The sequence below is a fragment of the Lutzomyia longipalpis genome, chromosome 1 (assembly GCF_024334085.1).
Source record: "Lutzomyia longipalpis isolate SR_M1_2022 chromosome 1, ASM2433408v1".
NCBI classification, from domain to species: Eukaryota; Metazoa; Arthropoda; class Insecta; order Diptera; family Psychodidae; genus Lutzomyia; species Lutzomyia longipalpis.
Genome location: NC_074707.1, coordinates 5,650,807 through 5,676,991, shown reverse-complemented (window position 1 = coordinate 5,676,991; position 26,185 = coordinate 5,650,807). Strand labels below are relative to the sequence as shown.

The 26,185-nt window shown below is 35.5% G+C and overlaps 2 protein-coding genes across 3 annotated transcripts in view; one reads left to right on the top strand and one right to left on the bottom strand.

The window, feature by feature from the left end:
• Positions 1 to 26,185, top strand: part of LOC129786719 (glutamate-rich protein 2) — an 871,459-nt gene that overhangs the window by 40,419 nt on the left and 804,855 nt on the right. The window lies entirely within an intron of this gene.
• LOC129786640 (uncharacterized) overlaps positions 1,892 to 26,185 on the bottom strand; it is a 43,309-nt gene continuing 19,015 nt past the window's right edge. For both annotated transcript variants that reach the window (XM_055821765.1, XM_055821764.1), the window contains exons 4-14: positions 21,939 to 22,206; positions 21,324 to 21,451; positions 12,904 to 13,029; positions 8,331 to 12,482; positions 6,846 to 7,250; positions 4,910 to 5,277; positions 4,540 to 4,839; positions 4,226 to 4,416; positions 3,882 to 4,156; positions 2,568 to 2,670; positions 1,892 to 2,383 (exon numbers count right to left, since the gene is read on the bottom strand). In XM_055821765.1, the coding sequence (XP_055677740.1) occupies positions 2,197 to 2,383; positions 2,568 to 2,670; positions 3,882 to 4,156; positions 4,226 to 4,416; positions 4,540 to 4,839; positions 4,910 to 5,277; positions 6,846 to 7,250; positions 8,331 to 12,482; positions 12,904 to 13,029; positions 21,324 to 21,451; positions 21,939 to 22,206 (6,503 nt within the window). In that variant the 3' untranslated portion in view covers positions 1,892 to 2,196. The remainder of the gene's footprint in view (positions 2,384 to 2,567; positions 2,671 to 3,881; positions 4,157 to 4,225; positions 4,417 to 4,539; positions 4,840 to 4,909; positions 5,278 to 6,845; positions 7,251 to 8,330; positions 12,483 to 12,903; positions 13,030 to 21,323; positions 21,452 to 21,938; positions 22,207 to 26,185) is intronic.

The window sequence follows — 26,185 nt, the reverse complement described above, 5'->3', positions numbered from 1 at the left end:
TGGTCCCTTTCAGGACCAAAAAAATAAATGAAGCATAAAACATCTCAAAGAAACAAGTACGATTTCAATATGAATTAAGCGGTCGTGTCCAGTTCAAGAGAAATTTTTTTTGTATAATTTTACAAGAAGTTTAATAATAAAAGAATTGGAGATTGAATTAAGAATCTAACTAAAAAGAATCATTCATTTTCTAGACACTTCGAGCCCTAAATATCCATTCATCAGATCTAATTTAATTCAATTGAAACAAATCCACCAATAAAACAAAAGGAGTATAAATCGAATTAAAAGTCGGTCATTGTTCTCTTCTAATTTGTTTATTATTTGGAATTATTCATTTATCCTGAGATTACATAGTGTTATTTTAAGCTTAATACATTGTTCATTAAGCTATTTTCTTTTCGATACCTTTTTATTATATAATTTATAAATAGGTAATTGTAATTCAGCAAGAGACAGTACAATTTATCAATAATTTAATTATTTTATTTAATATGTATGAAATACTGGCACAAGTTCCTTCTTACATTTCTAGTAATCATCTTGCTTTTTAATTTGATATTTTATTATTATGTTTTTTCTTTTATTTTTCTCATCATCCTTTTTCAATTCAGAGATGTTTTTTTTTTCTTTCTGTGTGTTTATTCTTTCATTTTGCTTTATTTAAATTGTTTATTATATATTTGGCAGTTTATATAAACTTTACATGAAAATCATAGAAGGAATTTTTATTTTATTGAATGAAAAAAATCTTAAAGAAACAGTTTTTTTATAAAAGAAAAATGAATTTAATTGACAATAAATTCTCAAAAGAGAAAATAAAATGAAACGAAAAAGAAATAATGGAAAATAAATACCTACAAAAAATGTAACAGATGACAAAAAAACATAAAGAAGAAACAAAGAGAGATTGTAGAATTAAAAAAAAAAATGAAATGAAAGTTCTAACTAACGAGAGAAAAAGTCTTGTAATTTGCCTAAAAAGAATTTTCCTTAATTTGTCCAACTTGCATCTTTTATTGTAAAATATTGAGATCATTTTCTTACTTTAAACATTCTAATATTGATTAGAAGATGGGCTTAGTAATTTTTTTGTGTGTTTAATTTCAATCTTTTTTCTTCCTTTTTTTGCTATGTAATTTCTTCTCCCTCTACCTACACTTAAATGCTCGACACAGTCTGATATTTTTATAGAGAATTGCTCTTAACAAAAATATGATAAAGCGAAGAAAATATTGTAAAAAATAATTTTACATTTGTGACTGATTCTTTTTTTCTTTTACTTTTCCCTTCTTTTCTCTTCCTAATCATCACGAAAGGTTGGTTCTCTTGAAAACCTTTAAAAAAAAAATTTTACTTTGTTTTTTACGGTTGAAAAGCAATTTTTTCAAAAATTTTCAAGACTCCCAACAATGTTAATTTCCTCGAAAGAAATTACTTAAATTGGCATGAATTCTTTTTTCATTTATTTTCTTAATTTTCAAACAAAAAAGAATTATTTAAAAAAAAATCTAAAATCTTCCCTAAATTAGACAACTAAAAATTACAATTCACCTATTGTCCGTCCTTCTTCCTCTTCACATCCTTAATTTCTAATCAACTCTTTTTCTCTAAATCATTTTCTTTGCGCACAAAAGAATAATATATAATTCAGCTTTCTATTTTAATTGAACATATTTTTTCATTGTCGCATAAATTCAAATAAAATATATATATAATATAAATATTGTATAATTAAATAAAATGATCACAGTAATAAATTGAAGAAAGACAAGTAAATTTGTGGCAATAATGGATGAGGAAATATAAAGAAGAAAATTAACAAAATTCCTTGGCAATAAAACAAACTAAAAAGTGAACCACCTGTTAAAAAAATCTCAATATTTCCTCATTTTTCTTTTTTGTAATTGTTCTCTGTGAAATAAATCGTCGTTTATTTTTTTTCATAATTATTAGGACTTAAAAATTATTTGGTTTTATCCCTTTTTTTACAATTTTTTTCTCTCTCTCTCAACTATCATAATATTTTATTGATTTTCATTCCAAAAAATGTTGATTATTTATTTTTTCATTAATGTTTTGTGTGAAGAATTTTGGAAATTTTTTATGCTTTTCTTCTGTCTCTTTTTATTTAAAACAAAAAATCTTCTTTTGATGCTTTGATGATTAATTTCACCGAGAAACCATTAATCGTTTTCATACAAACTGAAATCTCTGACGCACCTGTCGTACCAATTTCTTCTTACCTTTGTACGCCACCGTGATATTTTCAATTAGCCGCGAGAAATGCGCTGGACCATCGCGTGCCAGGATGAAGGTATCTCTTGCCTTGCTCAGAAAATCAATAAAATCCCCATAGTGTCTCGGTGAAATGTGTGACAATCTGTAAGAGAAGGTTGGGGGGTTAAGTTAATTAATGGTGATAATTGATAATGGCATATTCATCCGATATCGACACCCTTCACATTCCACCCTCCTTCCCCCATTAGGCTTCACCCAAATCAATGCCTCCTCCCCCACCTACTTCTCCCACCCACCCACAACAACCCTGTACACCACATACATACCTTGAATGCGTAGTGTTTACGTACGCAGCAACAGCAGCTTCCAGCAGTTGCCTCAGTGGTGCACGATCGTAGCTCAGCTTCTGTACGGGTCTCATGTTATTTCCTGTTGAGCCATAAAAATTATTTATTAATAAAAAAAAACATAAAGATCAATCATAAAACAAGACAAGGTTTTTTTTATTTAGGATCAAATTACTCTTGATTAATATACCGCATTGGAGTTGTATTAACAGAATTAAAAAATACTGGAAATATAACAGTCTGTTCAAGAAGAGGTTGATCAACATTTTTTTTTAAAATAATGATCATTTATTTATTATTATACTTAGCATATTTTACATAATTTTAAAAGTTTAAGGGTGCGAAAATACCGAAAATAATAACTTTTGAAAAATTTGTTTTATTGATTGAAAGAATTTTCGAAAATAAAATTATGAAATGGAACGAAATTAAATTTTTTAAAAGATTCCCAAGATGAAAATGAAGAATTCTTGAACCTAACGGTTGACTCCTAAAAAACTAGATTCTGACCTAGAACTACAAGATATAAAACCAATTCTAAATCGATTTAAAAGGTTCTAATTGAATATACAAAAAACAATTTTTAATTAATTTTAGAAAAGAATTTTTCTAGATATTAAAAAAAATGTAAAGGAAAAATCTTTACATTTTTTTTCTAAAAAAAATAATTATTTCTATCTTGATCAGTGAAAATTCTTAATTGAAGTTTCCATCTGCTTTCCTGTTTTAGCTGTGATTACCACCTAAAATGCAATGTTGTCCGATTGGGCTCAAACTTGGTATGAGCACGAATTATGGTCCCCACACTCCACAAAATTTAATTTTCTTTTATATAAAATCTCATAGAGTATCTTTTTGAATTTTTTTATATACCTAATCTTTGTATTTTTTTTGGAAATGTCTTTTAAATTTCTCATGTTCTAAACAATTTTAAAAAAAATAAAAATAATTGAAAGAATAAGATAAGCATCAAACAAAAAATCATTAGGAATAAAATTACATTCTTTGAAAAATTAGAAAGACCAACAATTGTTGAACAGACTGTTGAACAATTTCCCCAGCGATTTATACACATAAGATATTCAATAGAGGTTGCTATATACATATATTTGAATAAGTAATTTTCCTCAATTATGCATATTCGACAATTTTCATATTGGTACACATACTAAGAGCACGGGTCTCTTGTCATTGAATTATTGCGCTCTAATGATTGAAAATATATCGCGGCAGCTACTTGAAAAATATTCCCCCGCTATGAAAATGAATTTAGCATTGAAGCAACAAACTTACCACGATGGTGTGAATTGAAGTGGGTTATCCCCGGTGTGGGGACACTGCAGCGTCTTAGGATGTCCGACAGGACGGTGGCACATTGAACATTCTTAATCACCAACGGAATCATATTTGCTAGCTCGGCCTTTCCCAGGGAATGCGATAGCGCACACGCCCAGTGGATATCATTGATGGCTGGATGGGTGTCCTGATTGTAGGCCAAATGAACATTCTTCATGGCAAGAATACCGAGTTTGTAGGAACGCATTGGATAGCCACGATGCTCCATGTATCTACGGGGAAATATTTATGTGTGTTGAGAACAGAAAGAGATGTAAAAAAAAAGAGAAAGGAGAGCTTACCTAGCAATTGTGAATAGTTGACTTGAGGTCATAATGTGTGATGCAGCATCAATCACAATTTGATAAGCAGCCTCAAACGCCATGGGGTCATTTTCAGTCAATGTGAGTGCATTGAGGGCACAATTTGGTGGATCTTTCGTTGCACATTGGAGGGCTAGTGTCCTCGCACAGCTGGACAATTCCTCTTGTTGCTGCAAGATGAGAAAACAAGAGACGATTACAGCACAAGCAAGAGAAGGGAGAGAATGTCAATGATATTTGCCCCAAAGGCTCTCTGAATGTTGAATTACTCTAGTATGAAGAATAATAATTACCCGTAGATTTAGATTGAGTCGCATTATGGTCGAATGGGACATGATAGTTGTGGCAACAGGTCCTGTGGCTTCTGTTGGTGTAAACAGCTGATACCAATTCTGCATAATTGAAATTAAAGCATCCAACCCCAAGTGTGTGGCACAAGTTACGAGCCACCTGACCATTTCACGACGTCGCCAATTGAGGCATGTCAGGGTCATTCGCATTACTTGCAAACCTAGCTCAAATGCAACACCCAGCAGTATTTGACTCCTTGAACTTGCATCTGTTGTTGCATAGCGAAAAGCGTCTTGTGCCAGCTGCAAAATAAAACCAACAACAAAAGTCAGCAAAAAAATATGATTCCCCACATAATTGATCATATTTCACCTTAAACAGATGCGATGAACTATGAATATTCCTTCGGGCACTCTCAAGAACACCCGCTAATCGTGCTGGTTCCGCCTTTGCTGCACTCAACATTGCCGAGCTCAGGGAACATTGTTGCGTCTCCAGATGCCCCAGTGTCCACCATCGCGGATACCGTGACAATACAAAGCCATCGCGACGATTTTCTGCATCGGCATTTCCTTCATTTCCACCACCACCACTCCTATCCTCAGCATCCTCCAGCACTGGCAGTCGCATGGCTCTCAAACCCACTTGGAATGCCAAATCCGGATAGTAATTGAGGAGAGATGTGAATAAGAATCTCGCCAGTGTGTGCATTGGCACAGATTCCGGATGAATTGTTACACCTGCCGAATGAAGACGGAAAAAAACAAATATAATTTATGAATTATTCTCCGGAAAAGGTGTTGATAAAAATCTACTTTTCTTCTCCTTCTTCCTGAACAAGGGGTGTTTATCTTCCGAACATTTTGATTGTTTTAGCGAATAATCACAATATTTCCAAAGATCAGAATATTCTCATTTTTAGCTAAAATTTAGTACTTTTTGGGCTTGAATTTACTACTTTCGCAGGTTAAATTTACTGCTTTTTAAGAACTTTTCAGGATTTAATTTAGTACTTATTCGCCCTTACTTTAGTACTTATTCCAATTGAATTCAGAACTTTTTCAGTTAGAATTTATATTTCTGGCTAAAACTCTTCAACTTGGATTTAGTACTTTTTAATTATTGAACTTACTTCTTAAGATTGAATTTTAAAAAGTACTAAATCCCAGCCAAAGTAATAAATTTAAACCGAAAAAGTACTAAATTCAACAGTTAAAAGTACTAAATTATATCAGAAAACAAATTAATTTCAGTCAAAAACATATTACATTCTAGATGAAAAAGTATACTAAATACAATGAGAAAAAGTACTAAATTTAAGCCTAAGAAGAACTAAATTGAATTTCACTTCTTTGGCTAGAATTTAGTACTTTTTACACTTTTGCTCCTCAGTGTCTACCAATTAAAGACTAAAAAAAATATTCCTCTGTTGAATATTTTGATTTTCTTGGCGAATCATCAGAATATTTTCATTCTGATAAAAACCCCTTGTTCCTGAACCAAAGAGAAGCCCCCTTTCATGGATAAAAAAATTCTGCGTGTGTTTTATCTTTACCCGGAGACTTACACCATGTAATATAAAATTTATGCACATTCAATGGCCTTTCGGGGGGCGCTTTCTTCGAACGGGGAGTCTCGGGTACACACACAAATAAAATTTATAGGAGTTTGATTGCAATTTATAGAGCATGTTTGAGTGAAAAAGAGCAGCAGCAAAAAGAAGTAGCCAGAAGGTAGCAATAACGATAAATTAGTTAATGTTTCAAGCATAGAAGTATGCGCAAAGTATGTATGTTCTCTCTAACATTTCTCCCATTGCTCTTTTATTAATTTTTAAAAAGTCCAGAAAAGTGTACGAAAAATTCCTCCCTACATGTGAACTTTTATGCCGACCCACCAATGTTACGTAAATTAAAATTGATGTAAATGCAGAGGGAATAAAAAAAAAGTGAAAAGTCATTACACTTGGTGGATAAAATCTAAATAATCAATATTATTTACGGTTAAGTGCACGCTTTACATAAAATTGCTTCCAGCATATTTAATGCTTAATCTCATTTACAAACTTTTTTACCTCATCATTGCATTGTAATTTAATTTTAAATTAAATTCTCGTGAAAAGTAATTTTGCGCGCAGGTACGGCACGAGTTACATTATTATAAAGTGCAAGTTGGGGTAGTGTTGCATCAAACTTAAATAAAATTGCACCACAGTGATAGTAAAGAGAATTGTGGAATTCAATTAAGGTCAACACAGGAGTAATTTATAATAAATCATTAAAGCTGATTAAAAGCATTTAAAACTCACCAAATCCACTCGTTGGGCCACCATCCATCATCTGTATGGCACAATTTTTGAGTATCTCCACAAGCAAACGATCCAAATCAATATGCTGCAGTCGTGCAATCAGTTGATCCTGTTGCTTGCAAATTACATGCTGCGAATAGAGACCTTGCGGCATTATTCGTTGCTTCCCCAGCGCCAAAACAGCCGACTCGAATGCCAGCGTGAGATAAGTTTCATATTTATCAGTGGCATTCGGCACATAAATGTGTTGATATTGCGGCGACAGAATGCTCCCATCCTCAGCGGCTGCATTGATACTGTCGAAAGTCAGTCGCCCCATATCCGGTCCGTGGTTACGATCCGGAATAATGCATGCCTCAGTCAGGCAGTCAAAAATGCACGCTACAGCATCCAAAGGAAATTCAACTGTGAGGGAAGTTTAGGGAGAGAGATAAAATTTGCAACGATCAATATTTTTGTTTGATTTAAAAAAGTCAGTTAAACGTTTTTTTGGGCAAGTTGAAAAATAATAGTTTGATCAGTAAAAAAATGTTTCATTAATTTTTTTCAAACTATTTCTTTTTTTGAAGTAAAATATTCACTTTGGTCAGTTAAAATTTGACTTGTTTGTAGGTTTCAGTTTTAATGAAAATGAATTGAAAATAATATTTAACTGATCAGTTTTTTTACTGATCAAATAATAATTTTAATGATCATTATTTTTTTATGTTTAATTGAGCGACGAAGGAGACATATCTAGATAACAAGCAATAGATTAGATTTAATTTGAATTTAGGGGAAGTTCAGTGTTTAATAATTTCTTATTTATTTTGGCAGTTACCTGTTTATCTTTTTTTTTTTTTAAGAATCTTTAACTTTTTATAAACAAATTAAATTTATTTGTGAGTTTTTATATAAAAAGTGTTCAATTATATCTAATAGTTCCATTAAAAGAATTTAAAAAATTTAACTAAAGAATATAGAGAAAAAAAGATAAAAAGAACTTTGTTACTGGCAAGAATTGAACCTACGTTTCTCTATAAAATGAAGCAAAAAAGAGTGAACGCCTAGAAACGCTCGGCTATTTAGTTATAGGAAATTCATAATTGAATCATTTACTTTAAATTAACTTTAATCGTTTCTAGAAAATACTAATTTATAAATTTAGAAGGAAATAATTAAGATGATTCTGCAAATTATTTTATTTAAATATAAACCCAAAAAAATTCACTTCAAACAGGTAAAATCCAGCATTAAAACTAAAGCAAAAAAAAATTCTCTAAAAGGGTTTTCTTTTGAACAATTTTCACTAAAAGAAAAGATTTGTTTGCCGGCTATTCTCCCTTAAAAAAAAGAAGCTAAACAAAACCTCAAGCAGTTTCTGTGTGGTGTGGTTTTCTCAATTAACCAGATATTTCCTCGTCATGTGTGCGCGACACATTCAATGTGACATTGGGGAAAGAGCAAAAATTGTAGCCCCATAGAGTTCAAAGAAATAATATTCACCTTCACATCCAATTGTGCAATCGAGACAGTTGGACACGCAAGTTGCTTTCTTGTTGCGCACCACATCAGTTAGGAGGCCAACCGGTGGCTGAGATGACGTACTTGGCGGTGGGGGTACGGCAGCACAAGTAGTATTATTTACTGCTGCACTCGATGAACTTCCACTGGTGGCCGTTGCACTGGGCACTTGCTTGGATGTTGACGCCCCATAATTGACGATACTCGTTGGGTTTACTTTGCCAAGTGCATGGGACTTGTGAATGTTGGCGCCGCATTTGAAATCACTACACCCGTGACTTCCGCCCTGGTGGTACATGGACGGCTGCGGGGGGCCGCACATGGTGTGATGATGATGATGGCTCGCGTCCAACTGATGCTGCGGATGGTGGTGATGGTGATGGTTATCCACTGACGGCGGTTGCGGATGACTATGGAATTGTCTATTGAAGAATAAATTCCCGGACGATGGTGGGGCCACATCTGCTGGATGACGGTATGGGAATGGGAAATTGGAATTATGTCGCGTCACGTTGCGACAATCGCATTTATTATTCAATAGTGAGTGCTCCATAATACATGTGCGACACGATGCCACGGCACCCGATGATTTCATGGATATTTTTCCAGCCTGGGCCATTTTGCAGCAAAAATTCTTTATGCAACATTCATTTTTCTGATGCTCAGCACACCCCATCATTCGATGTGACGGCTGCTGCTGCTGCTGCTGGGGTGGGGGTGGCGGCGGGGGTGGTCCTGCACTACCACCCTGTAAACCCTCCGGTGGGGGGCCCGCTGCACGACTGTCCCCTGCAGCACCCCTGAAGGTATTATGCGACGAATGCCCCACCCGTGGTGGCTCCATATCCACGAAAGGTGGCATGTCCAAGTCACGACCTCGTAAATCATTGTGCTCAATACATTTACACTTTCCCTTCCATTTGGGATCAATTTCCGGCATCCGACCTCCACCCGGAGGTGCCTTCCTCATGCGCATCTCATCCATATCGTACTTGTGGAAGAACGGTCGTGACCCATACGTGTCTGATGGGTGCTGATGCCGCTGCGACGACGACGACCCACATGCGTCGGCGTGGCAAGATGACATCGGCAACAGGGAGTTCCATGAGTGACAGTAGCCACCATTGCTACTCCCCCCACCGCTGCCACCCATAAAACGACTCCCACTCATAAAATTATTCCGAGACATCCCACCGTGATCGGGGAGATTTGGTTGATGATGCTGCTGCTGGTGTTGGAACATGTGAAAGGGTCTAAGCATGGGTTTCTCACCCATTGCCTCAAAATGCCCACTTCCGGATCCCCCATAGCTCTTCATTTTCCCATCATAGTCACAGTGTTTGCCCTCATAGGCGCTCCGCGAGTAGAAGCATCTCTTACACCCCTGCACGGGAATGCTGTTTCTGCTGCTGCCAATGTAATCATATCGACACATTACATAATTCTCTCGTGGGGCCTTTGGATACATGCCAGATGGCAGCATTCCCTGTGATGCTGACATGGGTTTTCCCTTCCTGTCGGGACAATTGCAACAGCACGCCCCCATACCCTTGGCAGCCTCATCGGCGCTCGATTGGAGCATCTTCTGCTGCTGCTGTTGCTGCTGCAGAACAAACTGCTGATGCTTATGCCACAGCGATTGAGCATCCATCTGCACCTGTTTCATCGTTCGCACAACACTCACAGACAGCCTGAGAGCCGCCTCGGTGTGTCCATGAGATCGCAGGGAATCCACACGGGCAGCACACATGGCAAGTGGTTCATGCCACAATGGCTGCCCCAGTGTATTGAAATTCGACTTGGCACTGGTACTATTTGCCTGAGCTGATGACTTACTACTCCCGGCAATTTGGACTGAATTTGCACTCGAAAGGCTGTAGGAATCACTCGCGAGGATGTTCTTGAGATGCTGATTGTCCCATGACATACTCACGGCATCAAGGGCTTTGTGAAAAATTGTCCGTGGTGCCTTGTTGCGATTCGCTGCACTTCCATTGTTCAACTTGAGCTTCTTATTGGGACGTCCTACTTCACCTTCTTGTTGCACATTGTGCTCACGACCACGTATAATGCCACGTCCTTGGGCACCACCACCATCACCATTTGCCACATTATTCAAATCACCATTTATGGGATCTGGAATCTGTAGCAGTGCATTGTCCACATCGTGCTCATCACCACGCTTTTCCCCTGCTTCCACTTTGTCATCCTGCTCACTTTCCGGAAGCACCTTGTGCGGAGACTCATCATCGGGCACATGATGCGGTTGCCCTTTGCACTTTTCACACCCAATCTTTGACAATTCAATCACCATCTTCGACGAATGCCCATTCACATGATCCAGGCGATTCATGATGCATTCGCAATTCTTCGCCAGGAGCGCCTCTTGCTTCTTGCAGTAATCACATTTTTCCGTTGGTACAATTGACTTTGTGCTGGACGACGCCTCAACGTCTAATCTACTACTATTGCGTTGGTAGCTATTGATGCACTTCCCGGTGCATTTGTTCTCCTCATCGGTGGAATCGGTTGTTGTAACAATAAAATCAGTCGGTATTTTGCGCGGTGAGCACATACTCTCTTCCATCTTCCTATCACAGTTGCTACTTCTCTTCCGTGTGCGCCCCTCTGCCTCATCCCCATGGGGCGCTTCGCCACGTGGATCATCCGCTTGGAATTCATCAATCTTCTCATCTCCATCGTGATTCTCATCGGCACTCGACTCAGCACCCGTTGAATCCTTCTTCTCCTTCTCACATATTGCATCCGTTGTGTCCTTCGACTCGAATGATTGGCATTTGCACCCTTTCACATTACTCGGGCAGTTGGTATCATTGGCAGTGTCACTCATGTACACGTCGGCAAAGAAATTAACATCTAAATCCCCACTTGAGCCCGCTTGGGGACTCCTTGGCTCCTTGTTGTCAATCTCGCCGAGATTCAGTTCAAACTTCCTCAGCGTGGCATCGGGGATATCATCCACATCCATACTTTCGCGTGAGCTCTCATCATTGTCCGGGAGCGGAGGTGGAATGTCAACGTTCACATTGATGCCACTGCATCCGGGAATGGCGAGATCAAAATTCCCCCGGCTATTCTCGTCGAAGCATTGATCATTGGAATTGCCATCAATGTGATCAATACGATCCTCAGGACGATGATTGTCACCCTCTTCACCCGGAAGGCAGGCATTGTCATCATCATCACTCCTATTGCGTCCTAGATCATCCCCCAGAATATCATTACCCCGATCGATGTAGTCAATGCGCTTGAGGATACTCTTATGGTGACGCCGTGGATCATCGTCATCCTCATCTCCGCCATTATTTACAGAATTATTGTCATTTATATTTGGTGGCAGAAGGATACCGTCATTGTTCTCATCATTGATCCCATTGGCATTGCCATTCTCCTCATGATTCACCGGCTGTATATCCCTGATATCCCCCTCGTTGTTCTCATCCATATCCACGTCGGAATCCGAGTCTGATTCGGAGCTATCGTAGTTCTCATCATTGAAATTATTCACCCCATTGCGATTGCCATGCTGTGGCTGCTGCTGCTGATCATTTTGCATATTCTGCTGATACTGATAGATCATATTGCGTATGTTGTTCTCACGAAAAAAGCGATTTCGATCGCGTTCCCGCTCCCTGTGGGACCTCTCGCGGTAATTCTCACGGCCAGGAGGTCGAAAATCCGGATCCTCCTGGGGGCAAACTTCACTACGCGACCATTTCTCCAGCAACGACTTCCAGTGCATCTTCTCACTTTGCGTCGCACGCGGATTGAGCACAATACACACCCACAGTGCACCCAATTGATCCCACAGCTGCCGACATTTCTCCGTCATTGGTGTACCGTGACTCTTCCACAGCAACAACCGGGGATCATTGAGGAATTGCTCCGTTATCAGTGTCAACATCCGGGCACCATTTGAATCCTGTGCCCGCAGCATTTCGCGCACTTTGGCAAAGAGCGAATTGAGCTGTTTGTTGCCATTGTAGTAGCTCCCGGAGCCCAGGTAGCTCTTAACTGCCTCACAGACTTGTGTCTCATCGAGATGCCACGAATGATCGTCGTCTGTTGCTGCACCTGCTGTTGGATCGGGTGCTCCACAAATTGCATTTATTTCTACGAATATATAAAAATGTCGTAATTACACAATAAAACACCCCATATTAGTGGTCAGTCTCTCTCTTCTTTTCAATTTAAAATAAAACTTCTAACCGACAACATGCCTATTTCCCGGGCATTCCCGCTCTTTCTCTAAAAAAAAATTTATTGCATTCAATTTACTCTCATTTGATCTTCCACGATCCCATACAATTAAATTCAATGAAAATAAAATTACATCCCACCGGTAATAACCAGCAGCATTTTAGTTTTAATAAACTACCTATTCGTTATTTTTTTTTATTCTAAAGAAATTCATTGTAAAATTCTGCGAGATCTCCTTGAAAGGTCAAAACTAATAATTCTGTCTATTTAATAATTCATGTAGAAGAGAATAAATGTCACTGTGTGTGCTGGAATAAAGGTAAAAGGCATGTACCTGACTTTTGCTGAAGAATTTCATCGGCTAATTGTTGAGCAGTTGGCAATACTTCCGTATGATGAGCTGATATTAAATACTGCACAAATTTCTGCAGTTGCTGCCTATTCATCTGCAGGAGGGTTTCTGCAAATGAAAATTTATAAATTAACAGAGCTCTTTAAACACAGAGATAATAGCAAACTAATTTGCACATCATTACACCATGTATATTCTATATAGCATTATAAAGTTTTGTGAATTAGTCAATCATTGTCTTGCTAAATGCATTAATCAACATTTCCAATGATGATTCCCCTTGTGATTTTCCAATGAATCTCCCAGTATAGAATTATATTATTATCTATACCTATGTTAATAAAATAACACAGCATATATGATTATATGTATAATAATATGTTTTATTGGATATATAGCAAAAAGCATTTGCTTATGACATTTGATTGATTTCATGCAATTTATTATATTTAAGTCACTAACAATGCGTTTCGTTCCATAAACTTTACTGCTGCAATGCTCAATATCTATACACACAACATTATAATATATAACTCTGGAATTTAATACTCCCTCTGTGCTATATGCATGCCCACCTCCTCCATCTCCCCATATCAAATCAATACGTCAAGTGTACTGTATACATGACGACATCCCCACAAAATAAATTACCGATAAAAAGAGTGAATAAATATATATAGCAACGCTCTTGCAATATATGATTGAATGAGCCCAGCACGGACGAGGAAAAAATCCATGCTGAGAATTTTTATATCTATCCATTGAACAAGTTTAATTTACAACATGAACCATCAACAATGAAAAAATTTGTATCAACATTTTTATTGTTCTAGTACTTTTTTTTAGCACCCTCCTTTCCCAGCCACGCTGCTGTAGTAAATACGGAGAAAGAATAGTAACTGCTTTTTTACTGATTGCATTAAATCAAACACCTATTTTGGTTTTACACTGCACAGAGTCATGCACTCAGAATTAATTTATAAAAAAGAAATTCTGAGCTTGATTTAAGCATTGTTTTGTTGGAGAATTTATGACTTTGAGATTTTTATGAAAAATTCTTTGTTTAGTCCATTGAATGGCTTGATTGATATCCGATTATGTATGACCTCACAAACGGTTAAATACAATACAATCATTTCGTTAAACGATAGAGCTTCATCAGGTGAATAATTAATTTTATAAAATTCTAAGAATATTTTATCTTATAGAAGAAAGCTTCAATAAAACGTAAAATGTAATCCTTTTGCCTCTCTTAAATAAAACTTACTACTCTACCTTAAGGAAATTTAGCTTAAAGTTTTTTTAAATTATTAAAATATTGGGCCTCATTTAGCGATCAAGAAATTCTTGAAATCTTTGAAGTTTGTCGTAAAACTTCGAAATTTCTTGGTCCATGAATAAGAGCCTTATTCAGCAATCAAGAAATTCTTAAAATTTGCTTGAAATCCCCAAGTTTCAGTACAAAATTCAAAGATTTCAAGAGTTTCTTGGTCGCTGAGTAAGACCTAATATTGAGATTTTTTTTTGAAAGATTCTTAAATAAAATTAACATGTTCTTTCCACTAAAACGTACAATGAAAATGAAATTCCTTATAATTTAAGATTTATGATATATAATTTCCTTCACAAAGAAAAAACCGTAACGATTGACTACGTCAGATCGATAAGACCCTTCTTATCTTTATAGAAATTACTCAATTAAAAAGAAATATTCCACAATAATTAGCTTTAAAAGTTATTTCAAGTGTGAAATTTTACAACATTGGCTCCAATAAGATCTCCCTGATGATATATTTTAATATTTTTTCAGAATTAATTTTTCTCTCCCTCTTCAGTAAAAATGTTTAAAGAAAAAAAACATGTTGTTTCATACAAAACTGCAGGTGGCAACCTAATATCTTTGGCGTGTATAATTTAAACCCATCTCGTCTAAGCTATAAAATATTTGTGTTGAGATCTATCTGAGAGAACTATACACACACGGGGTATTATTTAGCTCTAATTTGTGGCATTTCCTGTTCTTTATTACCCCTCCCAAATAAAACCTCCGTCTCTCTATGGCGAATATGTAATCCCAAAATCTAAACGATTAGCGATAAATAGACGATTGTGGCAAAAACCCACGCTGACGCAACCTTGATTCACGAGACCCTCTTGTTCTTCATATATATGTGCTTTAAAAACTAGCCCATTGTGTCTATATGGACTTGTTGGAAAGAAAAAACCAACATTATGGTTACATTTGCAATTGAAATAAATTTCTTTATACATAAAATATCGTCTTTGCAGTCAAGAAGGACAACAAAAAACGTTACATCTTTTTTTTTCTTCACTTCAAAGCCGATAAAAATAGTCAATTTTGGAGGACAGATGAAAAACTAAACCTATATATGTAATGTAGCTAACATGGCATAGCAATTTAGCATTTTTTCCTGTACAAAACCACATGTAGTTGTCGTGTGCAGGTACAATGAGGAAAATTAAATTGCAAACACAGAGTATAAATTGTAAATTACAATGAGTAGACAATCACAATTCCAACAACTAATTCCAACCCCGACCTGTATTTAAATTATAATGGTATGCAAACTAAACAGTTTACTCATTTGTAATTGCTTTGGAAATCAACTAAAATGTTAACTTCGGTGCGCACATAGGTAGTTACAGACCCAAATAATATGTTTCCTTAACATATCAGTTCCTCCTCTTTGACTACACACACACATTTTTCTTCTTCATCATCAACTTCGCAACTCCTCCAGATATTTTTTTTTACGAAATATTGTATGTAAAAAAAAGAACAAGAGAGAAAGAAGCAGTATCACCCTCTGAACATTCGCGTGAACTTTCAACATAAATATTGAAATTAATAAGCTATTTCATACATAATTATCATATAAAATATTTTCTCGCTACGTTATTAATTAGAAGCATATTTCATTCTGTACTTAAATACTGACTTTTGCCACAATAAAGCACTGTACTCTGGGTACTATCTACGCGTCTCTTATATTATACAGACTGTGTACTAACAAGCAGGGGTGTAGTAAGAAATATTTTTCAAGGGGGTGGTACTGATAGAAAATAATTTCTTTTGAATTTAAAGAACTAAAAATGAGAAATTTTGAATATTTGATATGTTTTTTCAAGCCTTTGACGTTTAATAAAACGTCTGTCATTCTCATTCTAACGTTGGCTATTCCCACTTTAAAAACTCTGATGGACATTTATATCTGAAAATGACTTCATTTTAATGAAAAGAATATAAAATTAGCAATTTTGACAAGTTTGTTTGAGAGATTCTAACTTTTGACATTACTTTTCCAGCAATTGACATTTCTTTTTGAACGTTTGACGTTTCTTTTCAAATTTTTCTTCGAGCCTTAATCATATTTTAATAAATTTTATGTGGTTTCAAGCAAAAAAATAATTTTTTAACCCCTAAATTGCCTAAATTCCAACATTAAATGCCCTGAAACCTTTCTCATTCTAACGTTGGCTATTCCCACTTTAAAAACTCTGATGGACATTTATATCTGAAAATGACTTCATTTTAATGAAAAGAATATAAAATTAGCAATTTTGACAAGTTTGTTTGAGAGATTCTAACTTTTGACATTACTTTTCCAGCAATTGACATTTCTTTTTGAACGTTTGACGTTTCTTTTCAAATTTTTCTTCGAGCCTTAATCATATTTTAATAAATTTTATGTGGTTTCAAGCAAAAAAATAATTTTTTAACCCCTAAATTGCCTAAATTCCAACATTAAATGCCCTGAAACCTAAATTGCCTAATCTTTTAGGATTTTAAGCCCCCAAACACATTCCCTGATTACACCACTGCTTACAGCTCAAAGAAAAGAACATCTTTCTCTCTTATAAGGCATCATTCCACCCATAATTTCCAACTTACTTTACACACAGGCAAAGCATAAATTGGACTTTCCGCTTACAAATCCATGTCTTGAAATTAACTTTCTCAATATTCTCTGCCTTGATAAAAATATTAACCATTCAACCTTGCATCACTAAAAAAAACTCGCACCTTCTCCCCTGAAAATTATTAATTTCTTCCCATCATTATGCCTTACTGAGCGATATTTTTCATCTCATTCAGTTAGAATTAAATACTTTTTTTTCTTCCTTTTTCTTTAGAATGAAAAATACAAAGTTTAAAATTAAAGATATTGTGCGTAAATCAGTGTTTAAGAAGAAAAGAAAAGATTCCTTTTAGAAGTATAAATTGCTGCAATTTTTCTTTCAATTGAACCTCCATCTCCCCATCAAGCACATCTGCTGTAACTGGGGAGATTTTCATACTCATCACTGTTGTTTCCACCTTAATCTTTACCGTGTCGGCACTATTCTTCTTTTGTGCTCAAACAGTTTGACATCGAATGCGTACATTGAATATTAATTTTATTATTGTTGTATTTATCAACAACTGTGTGTGCTATGAAACAATTTACACTTCTTTTTCAAACATAATATGTAAATGTTGGCTCACATGGAAAACATGTAAGGCATATTTAATTAAATGTATGCGCACAACATTATTCAACATTTCATTAAAGAACTTTTCTCTCTTTTTTATCATAAATTCTAATTAGCACCATACATATATACATATAGTTATACCATATTATCTTCTTTTGCATTTGAATATTAACGGCCCTCACAGTTGCTGAAATCACAATGATACATAGAAAATCCCAGTAGTGAGAGAGCATTTTGCAACTCCGGAGGGAGAAAATATCTTGCATTTGTAATTTTCGTCGGAAGTCATAATAAAAGGAGGCAAAGGGAAGGGAGGCTGCGAAGGGAAGGGAGAAGAATTTATAAATAAAAGAAAAAATAATGTCATTTATGCCAATGCTTTATACCGAATGGTACACACATAAAATTCCAACGAGGTCTGCATTTAATTTAAAAAATTCTCACTTGTTAAGAATTTAAACTGTATATATATTCTATACTTGTTCGAAATATACCAAAAGGAAGGATATACAAAAAACCCGGGTGCAACTGCACAGTAATTTAATTCTTTTTCAACATTATTTCCCCCCATTAGGGAATACCATGGCTTTTTGTGTTTTGCATATTAAGCTCAAAAAGGATCTATGCATAAACGATGAGTGATGCTGTGGTACCATAGAGAATAGAAGAATGCTCTTTAATGGTGCTGTGAAGTATGTTTAGAAAGTTTAATTCATAAATTCGAATTAAATTCCTAACTATAGACAATCTATTATTTTTCCTTCCAAAATCAACAGAAAAGCTCCAGAGAAGCTTTTTTAAATAAAAATTTTCAAAAAAATGTAACTTTTAACCCTCATGATATGGATCTGTAATTAAAAATTAATAATGCATTTATTTTAAATGGTTGCACTCGCGTGTGAATGCCATTACACGTTGTTTCCGTGGTTATTTTGCAATCTCACACCAACCCTCCTACTGCACAAAATCCCTGTGCTGTAAAATACGTGTCAACATCTTGTCAACAAAGCCAATCAATACATTGCATATATATTTTCAATATATACATGGGGTGGGTGGTGTGCGGAGAATCAATGTGGGAAATTGAAAATCAGAAAATTTCAACAGTTTATTTTCGACATTCTGTGATGGTGAAAGCTTTAAACTCACCTCCCCCAAACCCGGGTTATACATAAAGCCTCAAACCCAGCCACACTGAAAATACACACAATTTAATCGTTTCCCTGTGCTATGCTGCATGTTAGCAGCAGCGCGCCGTCTCTTAAAGCCGAACCACTCACATTAAATTCCTGCCACTGTGCTGTGCTGCTGGCTCCCGGGTTAATGTCAGTGTGCGGAGCTTCAAAATGCCAACAGCCCCCCCATCTCCCACATTTTCCGTGCTACAATTTCCCTAGGCAAAATGGGGTGCTCAGCTTTAAAGCGCACACCGGGTGTGAATCTGCTGCTACCCCTCTCTCTCTCTCTCCCTCTCCCGGCCTGGCTTAAACATCGTCACCCCCCAACCTTTCGGAGTGTCGCCCACATTCAACCACCCCCCACATCAAAACTCACTTGGCTCCTCTCTCTGCCTCAACCAACTGCTGTAGCGTGCGGTGAAAGAGAGAAAGCCCCACATTTCCGCATCCATGCGATTGCAAGGGACAACCGGATGTGTTGTACTGGATTGTATGTATAGCATCATGCCCCATCTCCCCACATATATAATGTAGCTATCGTAGCTATATATAAAATAACACACAAGTCATTCCCTTCCAGGCAAACTCGCACAGATGAGAGTGAGTTGTTTGTCATTTCCATTCCTACCACCGACTGGTGTGGAGTACTCACTTCAATATCAGGCGTCAGTGTAGCTAATTGAGAAATAATTTTTGTCGCCTAATCTACAATTAATTGATCATATACACAAAATGTGGCACAAAATCAATTTCTTTTCCCCTTCTTCGTCTTCTCTCTCTCGCTTACATACGCATCTCTCTATCGGATGATACCGAGGAGACATTCAATACGTGTCAAATTACAAATAAAAAATTACTTTTTTGCAGAATTTTTTTTATCAAATACTATGCGTGTGATTGCTGTGGGAAAAAACTGATTGATTTGGCTGTTAAAGAAGATATTTTAACTAATAAATAACTGAGCTTAGAGCAGAGCAATCAACTTATCTATATCCATCCAACTACAATAGGTCTGCAAAACTCCCACAATTCGATATAGGCCCCTGCTCTTGCTCCGCAACAAGAAACCTACTAAAGAATTTATCGTTCCCAACATCATCTTCACACACATACAATTTTTTTATGCTGTCGAAATTTTCCGATATCCTATCACTTTGCTGCGAAATCTACTATGAGCGCGATGTCTGGCATGTAATTTGATTTCATTCAATTTGTTCTCCCCACAAACGTGCATTGTACACAAAAGTTCGACATGCGCTCTCACTGCTTGCCTTCTTCTCCAGTATCACCACTCTTTTTTTTCCTTCTTCCACTTCTTGTATCCCTGCCCCAGAAATTTATTCTTTGGGTGTGAAAGCAAATATGATTATGATTTAATTTTTCTCACAGCATAGCGTTGTGTTATGAGCTTAAACACTGAGGTGGACTGGGTGAGTAAATGCCTCGAAAAAAAAAGATGATTCAATTTATTTTGCAAAATAATTAAAATCCTCAAGGCTTTGGCGATTAAATTCATCCAAAAACATTGTATATAAAATGTACTCGATCTTCCTACGCAAAAATATTAGCACACACATTTGTTGGAGGAAAGCACAAGGAAGAAGAAAATTACGATAATGTCTTTTTCCATTGAATTTGCATTTTAAACTTTCATCATTGGTTTTTCATCACTCACAAATTTCTCCGAGAAATTACGTTTTAGAGAAAAAAGAATTGCGTCGTTAGAATTTTTATAAATTTCTTACAAGAAGAAGAATAAGAAATTCTAAAATAAGATTGATTTTTATAAGGTATTCATTTTTTTTTATTAATTTTTTTAGCAATTATTTTAAATTTTCATAAAAATTCCAAAGTAATTTAGAAACAAAACAGAGTTCTCTCTTTAAGTTATTTTTCGATTTTATTAGAAAATCAATATAAAAACTCGATGGAGGCGCCTGGTAGTCACTGGGCGTCTCTATTGTACAGCTAACCCAGCAACTAAATTGCAATAAAGAAGCCAAACGCTTAAGTTATTTGTAAAATAGCCCTAAAAGTTAAAAATGAGGCGTCTGGTAGTCATTAAAAATCAAAATTAGCACAAATAGCAGTGGAGACGCCGGGTACGCCCTAATCGATTAAGAAATAAATCTGTTTCATTTTCTTTCTGATAAACTCTTCTATTATTTATGTTGCATTGCTTTTTATGCAAAATATGTAATTTAATTACAAAATCATTCTCATATAAAATTGATCAAAGAATTCAATTTTAACCGAAGAATTTTGAACGTTCCTTTCAATATTTAATTATATATTATGATTTAATCACTTTAATGATCTTCAAATGTGAATAAATTGAGGGTAATATATAAAATGGTATTTTCATGAAACCCATTAGAGAGATCCATCGTCTCTCAAAGAAGAATTTCCTGGGTATACTTTATTTCTTCAAATTCAGCATGAAAGATTTATAACCCAAATATAAAGTTGATTAATGCAGATAGCCACGGATTCAGCGTATTGGTCATCATAAGATTATACACCACCACGCATTTTCTCATCTATTTTCTTCCTTTTTTGTACATAACATTGCCCACAAAATTAATATGTGCACTTCAACAAAAAAAAACCTCTCACAGCCAAACCATATAGTATGGAGAGAAGATTATACCGAGTTTGTGAGAGAGAGCCATTGCAAAGGAGTTATTTGGTAAATTACAGTAAAGAAAATCACTTTAAATGACTTACCCGATATGGGAACTCGCAGTTTAACTGTCTCAGCATATCGAATCCGGTAGAGCGACAACGCAACTACGTGATGGCACCAGAAGATGTCTTTTGTGTCACAGCTGCACGTTACTGATGTGATTTTGCATCTATATTTTATGAAATAGATGAAGAAAAAGGATCGTTACAATGGGATCGTGTTGTGAATCAATTATTATATGTTTGTGTAATGGTATTAATTGTCGCGACAATCTGTGCAATTTTAAAAAGTATCTCGCGTGAAGATGGCCAAAGAAGGTCTTCAATGGCGCTACTGGTATAATTGCATGTGCGGGGAAAGAGATGAACGTACGACGTGTACACAACATACTGAATGTAATATTCTCAATGTTATTTTGATGCAAAAGTAAGAGGTAGTACGTATACTACACATAATATATGTAGGTTTAAAGAAGAAGAAGAAAAAAACGAGACTGTTGCTGTCTCGTGCAATCAGATGGTGGACGAGACTAAAATTTCCAAAGAGTCGCCGAGAGCAAGAAAGGTGGAATAATATTGTCTCGGCAATGCAAGCCATGGCATCACACAGAAGGCAATTTCCAATGAATAGGAAATTAGCCAAGGGGATTTGCTTACCTGTCAAAGCTAACGGAGACTTTATATTTCTTATTCTCCTCCATGGAGTAACTCACGCCACCAGCGGCTCCACCTCCGGCTCCATTATGGGAACTACCATCCCGATCGACAGGTAAACGAATTGCCTGCTGGTGATGCTGTGGTTGTTGCTGAGGATGACCTATTATGTTACCACCGCTCTGTTGTGAGTTGGTGGTTGATTGACCACCACTAGATACGTCATTTGTGTTCGGTGGGTAAGTCCAGACAGTTCCGCTCAAGTGAAAGCCTGGAAGTTGTAAATAATCGTCAATCAAGCGAGTTATGGAACAACAAAACAAAAAGAAAATAAAGATAACGTCCGCTGCTGCGCCACGTAATCCCAAACGCAGGTAATTTTCTGAGATTATTATTTAAAAATAAAAAAAAGAAAACTATCTCATATTCCAGACATTATTTTTTTTCGTTTGATGCAGCCAATCATCCTCCATTCGAACCATTATTTTATCACACACAGAACTTTTCAAAAGGTGAGTGCGATGGGAGAGCGACAGAGTACAAAAGGGAAGAATCCCAAAGAATTCTCTTCCTTCAATCATTTGTAATTTATAAAGATTGAGGTAATTTTCGCGCAAAAAAAAATGAGCACTAACATACCCCCAATAAAAACGCATCAAAATTCACTCTCAAATATCTCTGAGAAATCTCACGCACGATTTTCAGATTTAGATTTCAGAATACATCCCATTATGTTGCGCAGTGTTACTTTTTTTGTGCTGCTCGCACAATAATCTACTCTCACTCTACCCACATTATTACCTTTAATCAATTCACCACCAATGCTAAAACCACGTAGGTAGGTTATACTCTTGAGCCACGAAAAAAGGGATTGTGTGTAACGTTAAAAATATTTCTTTTTTTTTTTGTGAAATAAAAACGCAGAAATAAAGCACGTCTCGAAATGCATTTTCTTTTGCATCTCTCAAGTCTCCCATGGTGTGTTTTACCCTTTAAAATAAATTCTGTTCTCATGCAAAGACGCGTATATTTATTAAAGTGAATTGCTCACAATATTGTGAAGTATTATACAATCTTTTCTGTGCTGTTGTTGTTTCTTTTTCCCAAAACAAATTATTGAAATTATCGAAACAGAAAGTAATTCAAGTTTTTCTTTCTTTTATACTTTTTTTCTCTCTCTTTTTATTCCAGTTAATGAAATTTATATTCCGTACTCACTCACGTCGTTGTTTCATTTCGTTGCTAAAGGCAATTATTTGGATTACAATTTTTTATTAATAATTTATTAATAAAAATGCTTTGAAAGTATTTTTTCTCTTTCTCTTGTTTGTTTTGTATATTTACACAATCATTTTGGTATTTCCATGAAAAATAACATATATAGCTAGGTGCTTAAGCTAGTGCTTTAACTGGAAATTAAAAATCTTTAATAAAGCGCCTAAATTAAAATTTAAAAGTCTTGGACTTTATTGGTTTTTTTAAAAGCTTTTTAAACTGATCCAATTTCCTAAAGTTTCAAATGATAAATTTTTGAATATTAAAACCTTTGAAATATATGACCGATAGGTAGTGTATTGTTAGGTAAAAGTATGCCACAATTAATGTAATTTCAATTTAATGCCAAATGGTATTTAATTTGAAAAGCCCAAATTTATCACCAAAATTAATCTTATATTGTACAACAAGAGTTTAATGTTTGCAGCTGCCCTCACATATGACACAATCTACGTAACTACCTATAGGGATGATTTAAAATATAGATAATAGCGTATAGTAACAATGAGGCAAAAACTGATTTTCCCAAAATATTGAATGAAATCGTGTTATATTAATTTGTTTACACACACCACGCTCTCTCTCTCTCTTATTTGTTTTGTACTATACGAAATTTCATGATGTAGCCAGAAATATCTACCTATATTAAATTTATACAATTACCACCTATATTGAATCATTTCACTTTTAATAACATCCCATCCGAATAGCAACAAATGAAATGAACTTCCTCTCTAAATAGAAACAATTACAAAACATAAGAGCATGCCGTCATCGTATTGCACGAGATATTTGTAGTACATTGTGTGTGGCTCTCTATATATTATATGTTTTCGCTTTAGCATCATTCACATGCTATTTCACTATGTACCTACATAGCTCACAGTCGTATATAATGTATTATAAGCATTTCACCCAGCCATCAGGTAAATATACCTTTTCCTCTCCGCACTATGTATGTATGTACGTACATATATAACATAGAGCAATGATGAGAGTTCATCTGGTAACAGTGTATTCCATGAATTATGAAACATTGAAACCATTGAGGTTTCGCATAGAGAGGAGTGAGCTGAATTATTCCCAACAAGAGTTTTGCATTTCACGTCTCATTCCGTACCAAACCTTATCACTCTCATTCTCGCGTTCACACCGCTTTAAGAAGAACCTGCGGTGTTGTTGAGAGCATTTGGGGTCTTTGATCCCATTTACCTCTTGTACGACACGCCAGTACTCAAAAATACTCTTCTCTATAACATTTTTACCTTTTGGCATCTACTGAAGTAGGTAAGTAACTCTCTCTCTTACCCTCTAAGTACGAATATCCTAAATAGGGAATCCAACATACCTATGTAGTTTTATATATAGTTAAACCACATTACATAGATGGTTGTAAGATGTGGAATTAAGCGTAAATTTAGATGGCACCCTGTGCTCTCATTGTTTTGCTATATTGTGAGTTTCTGTTTATGAATCGAATGCCGTCCTTGAAAACATTTATATACTTTCTTGTGCCGTTTAGACACCCGACAGCAACAACAACAAAACAGCATACCAGCCGAGAGTTGAGTACACCGTGCCATTGTACATAGAATGCGAAAATATATACCGATATGTACAATGCTTGAAAATGTACATAAGTTCCGTCGTCATCAGTTATATATAAAATGTGTATGGTGTGTGTATATAGAAATCATATGTTTTCTTTCATTTATAAACTCAGAGAAACTTGTTTATAGTATTTAATACCCAAACACGAATGTATATACATATATTGTGAGACAATTTGCCGTGCTTATTTGTTGGATTAGATTGGTGGCGATGCTATGTATGTACATAGCATGGTACCGTGTTAGTACGGCAAAATCTTTGTTTTATGGTTGAGGCACAATTCTCTTATCAACTGCACTTTACTGCATGTGGTGCAATTACTTGATTACTTATATGACTACTTTAGCAAAATCCATAAACATTCATTCTCATTCCTTCTTCTCTCTCTGTTTGTCTATGTATAGTTGTTTGAATTTAAATTTTTTAAATCCAACACGCATCATTGGATTGAATTTACGCACGTACCATCAACGGGGTCCAACATGGAAGTCAAAAAATCAATCTACACTTTACAGTTTTCCACCTTAACTGGAAACCTCGCGCTATACAACAGTGCCTCTCTTGCGTGGCTCGTGTCAACAATAACGTGCCATATATCATGAGACACACCAATATGTTGGTAGAAAAAAAAATAAGATAAGCCAAAGCGAAAGTCTCCCAAAAGCATTTTAGAGATTCTCCTCATGCCAAAGAAACTCCACACAGTCCACCTCAAAAAACTGTTACTTCAAGTACATTTGAAATTCAGATTTTTGTCTTAAATAATGAAATATTTTTGTCGTGAAATACTGACCAACCAAATGGTGGAGGAATGCTTGTTTTATGTCACAAAAGCTCTTTAAGCATGTGTTTGTTTTGCTCTGTTAGTATTACTTAATGCAACAAAAATATTTTGAAAATTTTCAGAGCAAAAACTTCACCACATTACAGGTAACTCTTGTAGGTCAGTTGAAGCACGAAATGAGGAAAACTCGTACTCTAGCGCGACATGCGAATGTAGGTAACATTTCAATTTTATTTTCTACAGCAAAATCAAATGTCTTTTCAAGTTCAATCAGTTTAAATGAAAGTAATATAAAATAAATCCAGAGAATGACGAGGAGAGATGATTGAAATTACTATTATAGCAATTTTACGGTAAAAACTAATGAAGTTGCTTTTAGGATCATACATAGCAGGTTTATATTGAGAGAAATGTAAGTTCACTTAGGTCAATAAATTCCTTTCCTGAATTTGTAGACATTAAGTCAAATGTCTTACTGATATCGACCCAAAAATTTAACAAATTAACATTTTTTTTTAAAATTCGTGTAATATTAAAAAAAATCTTCGGGCGATGAAAGTACAAAATCAGAAACAAATTA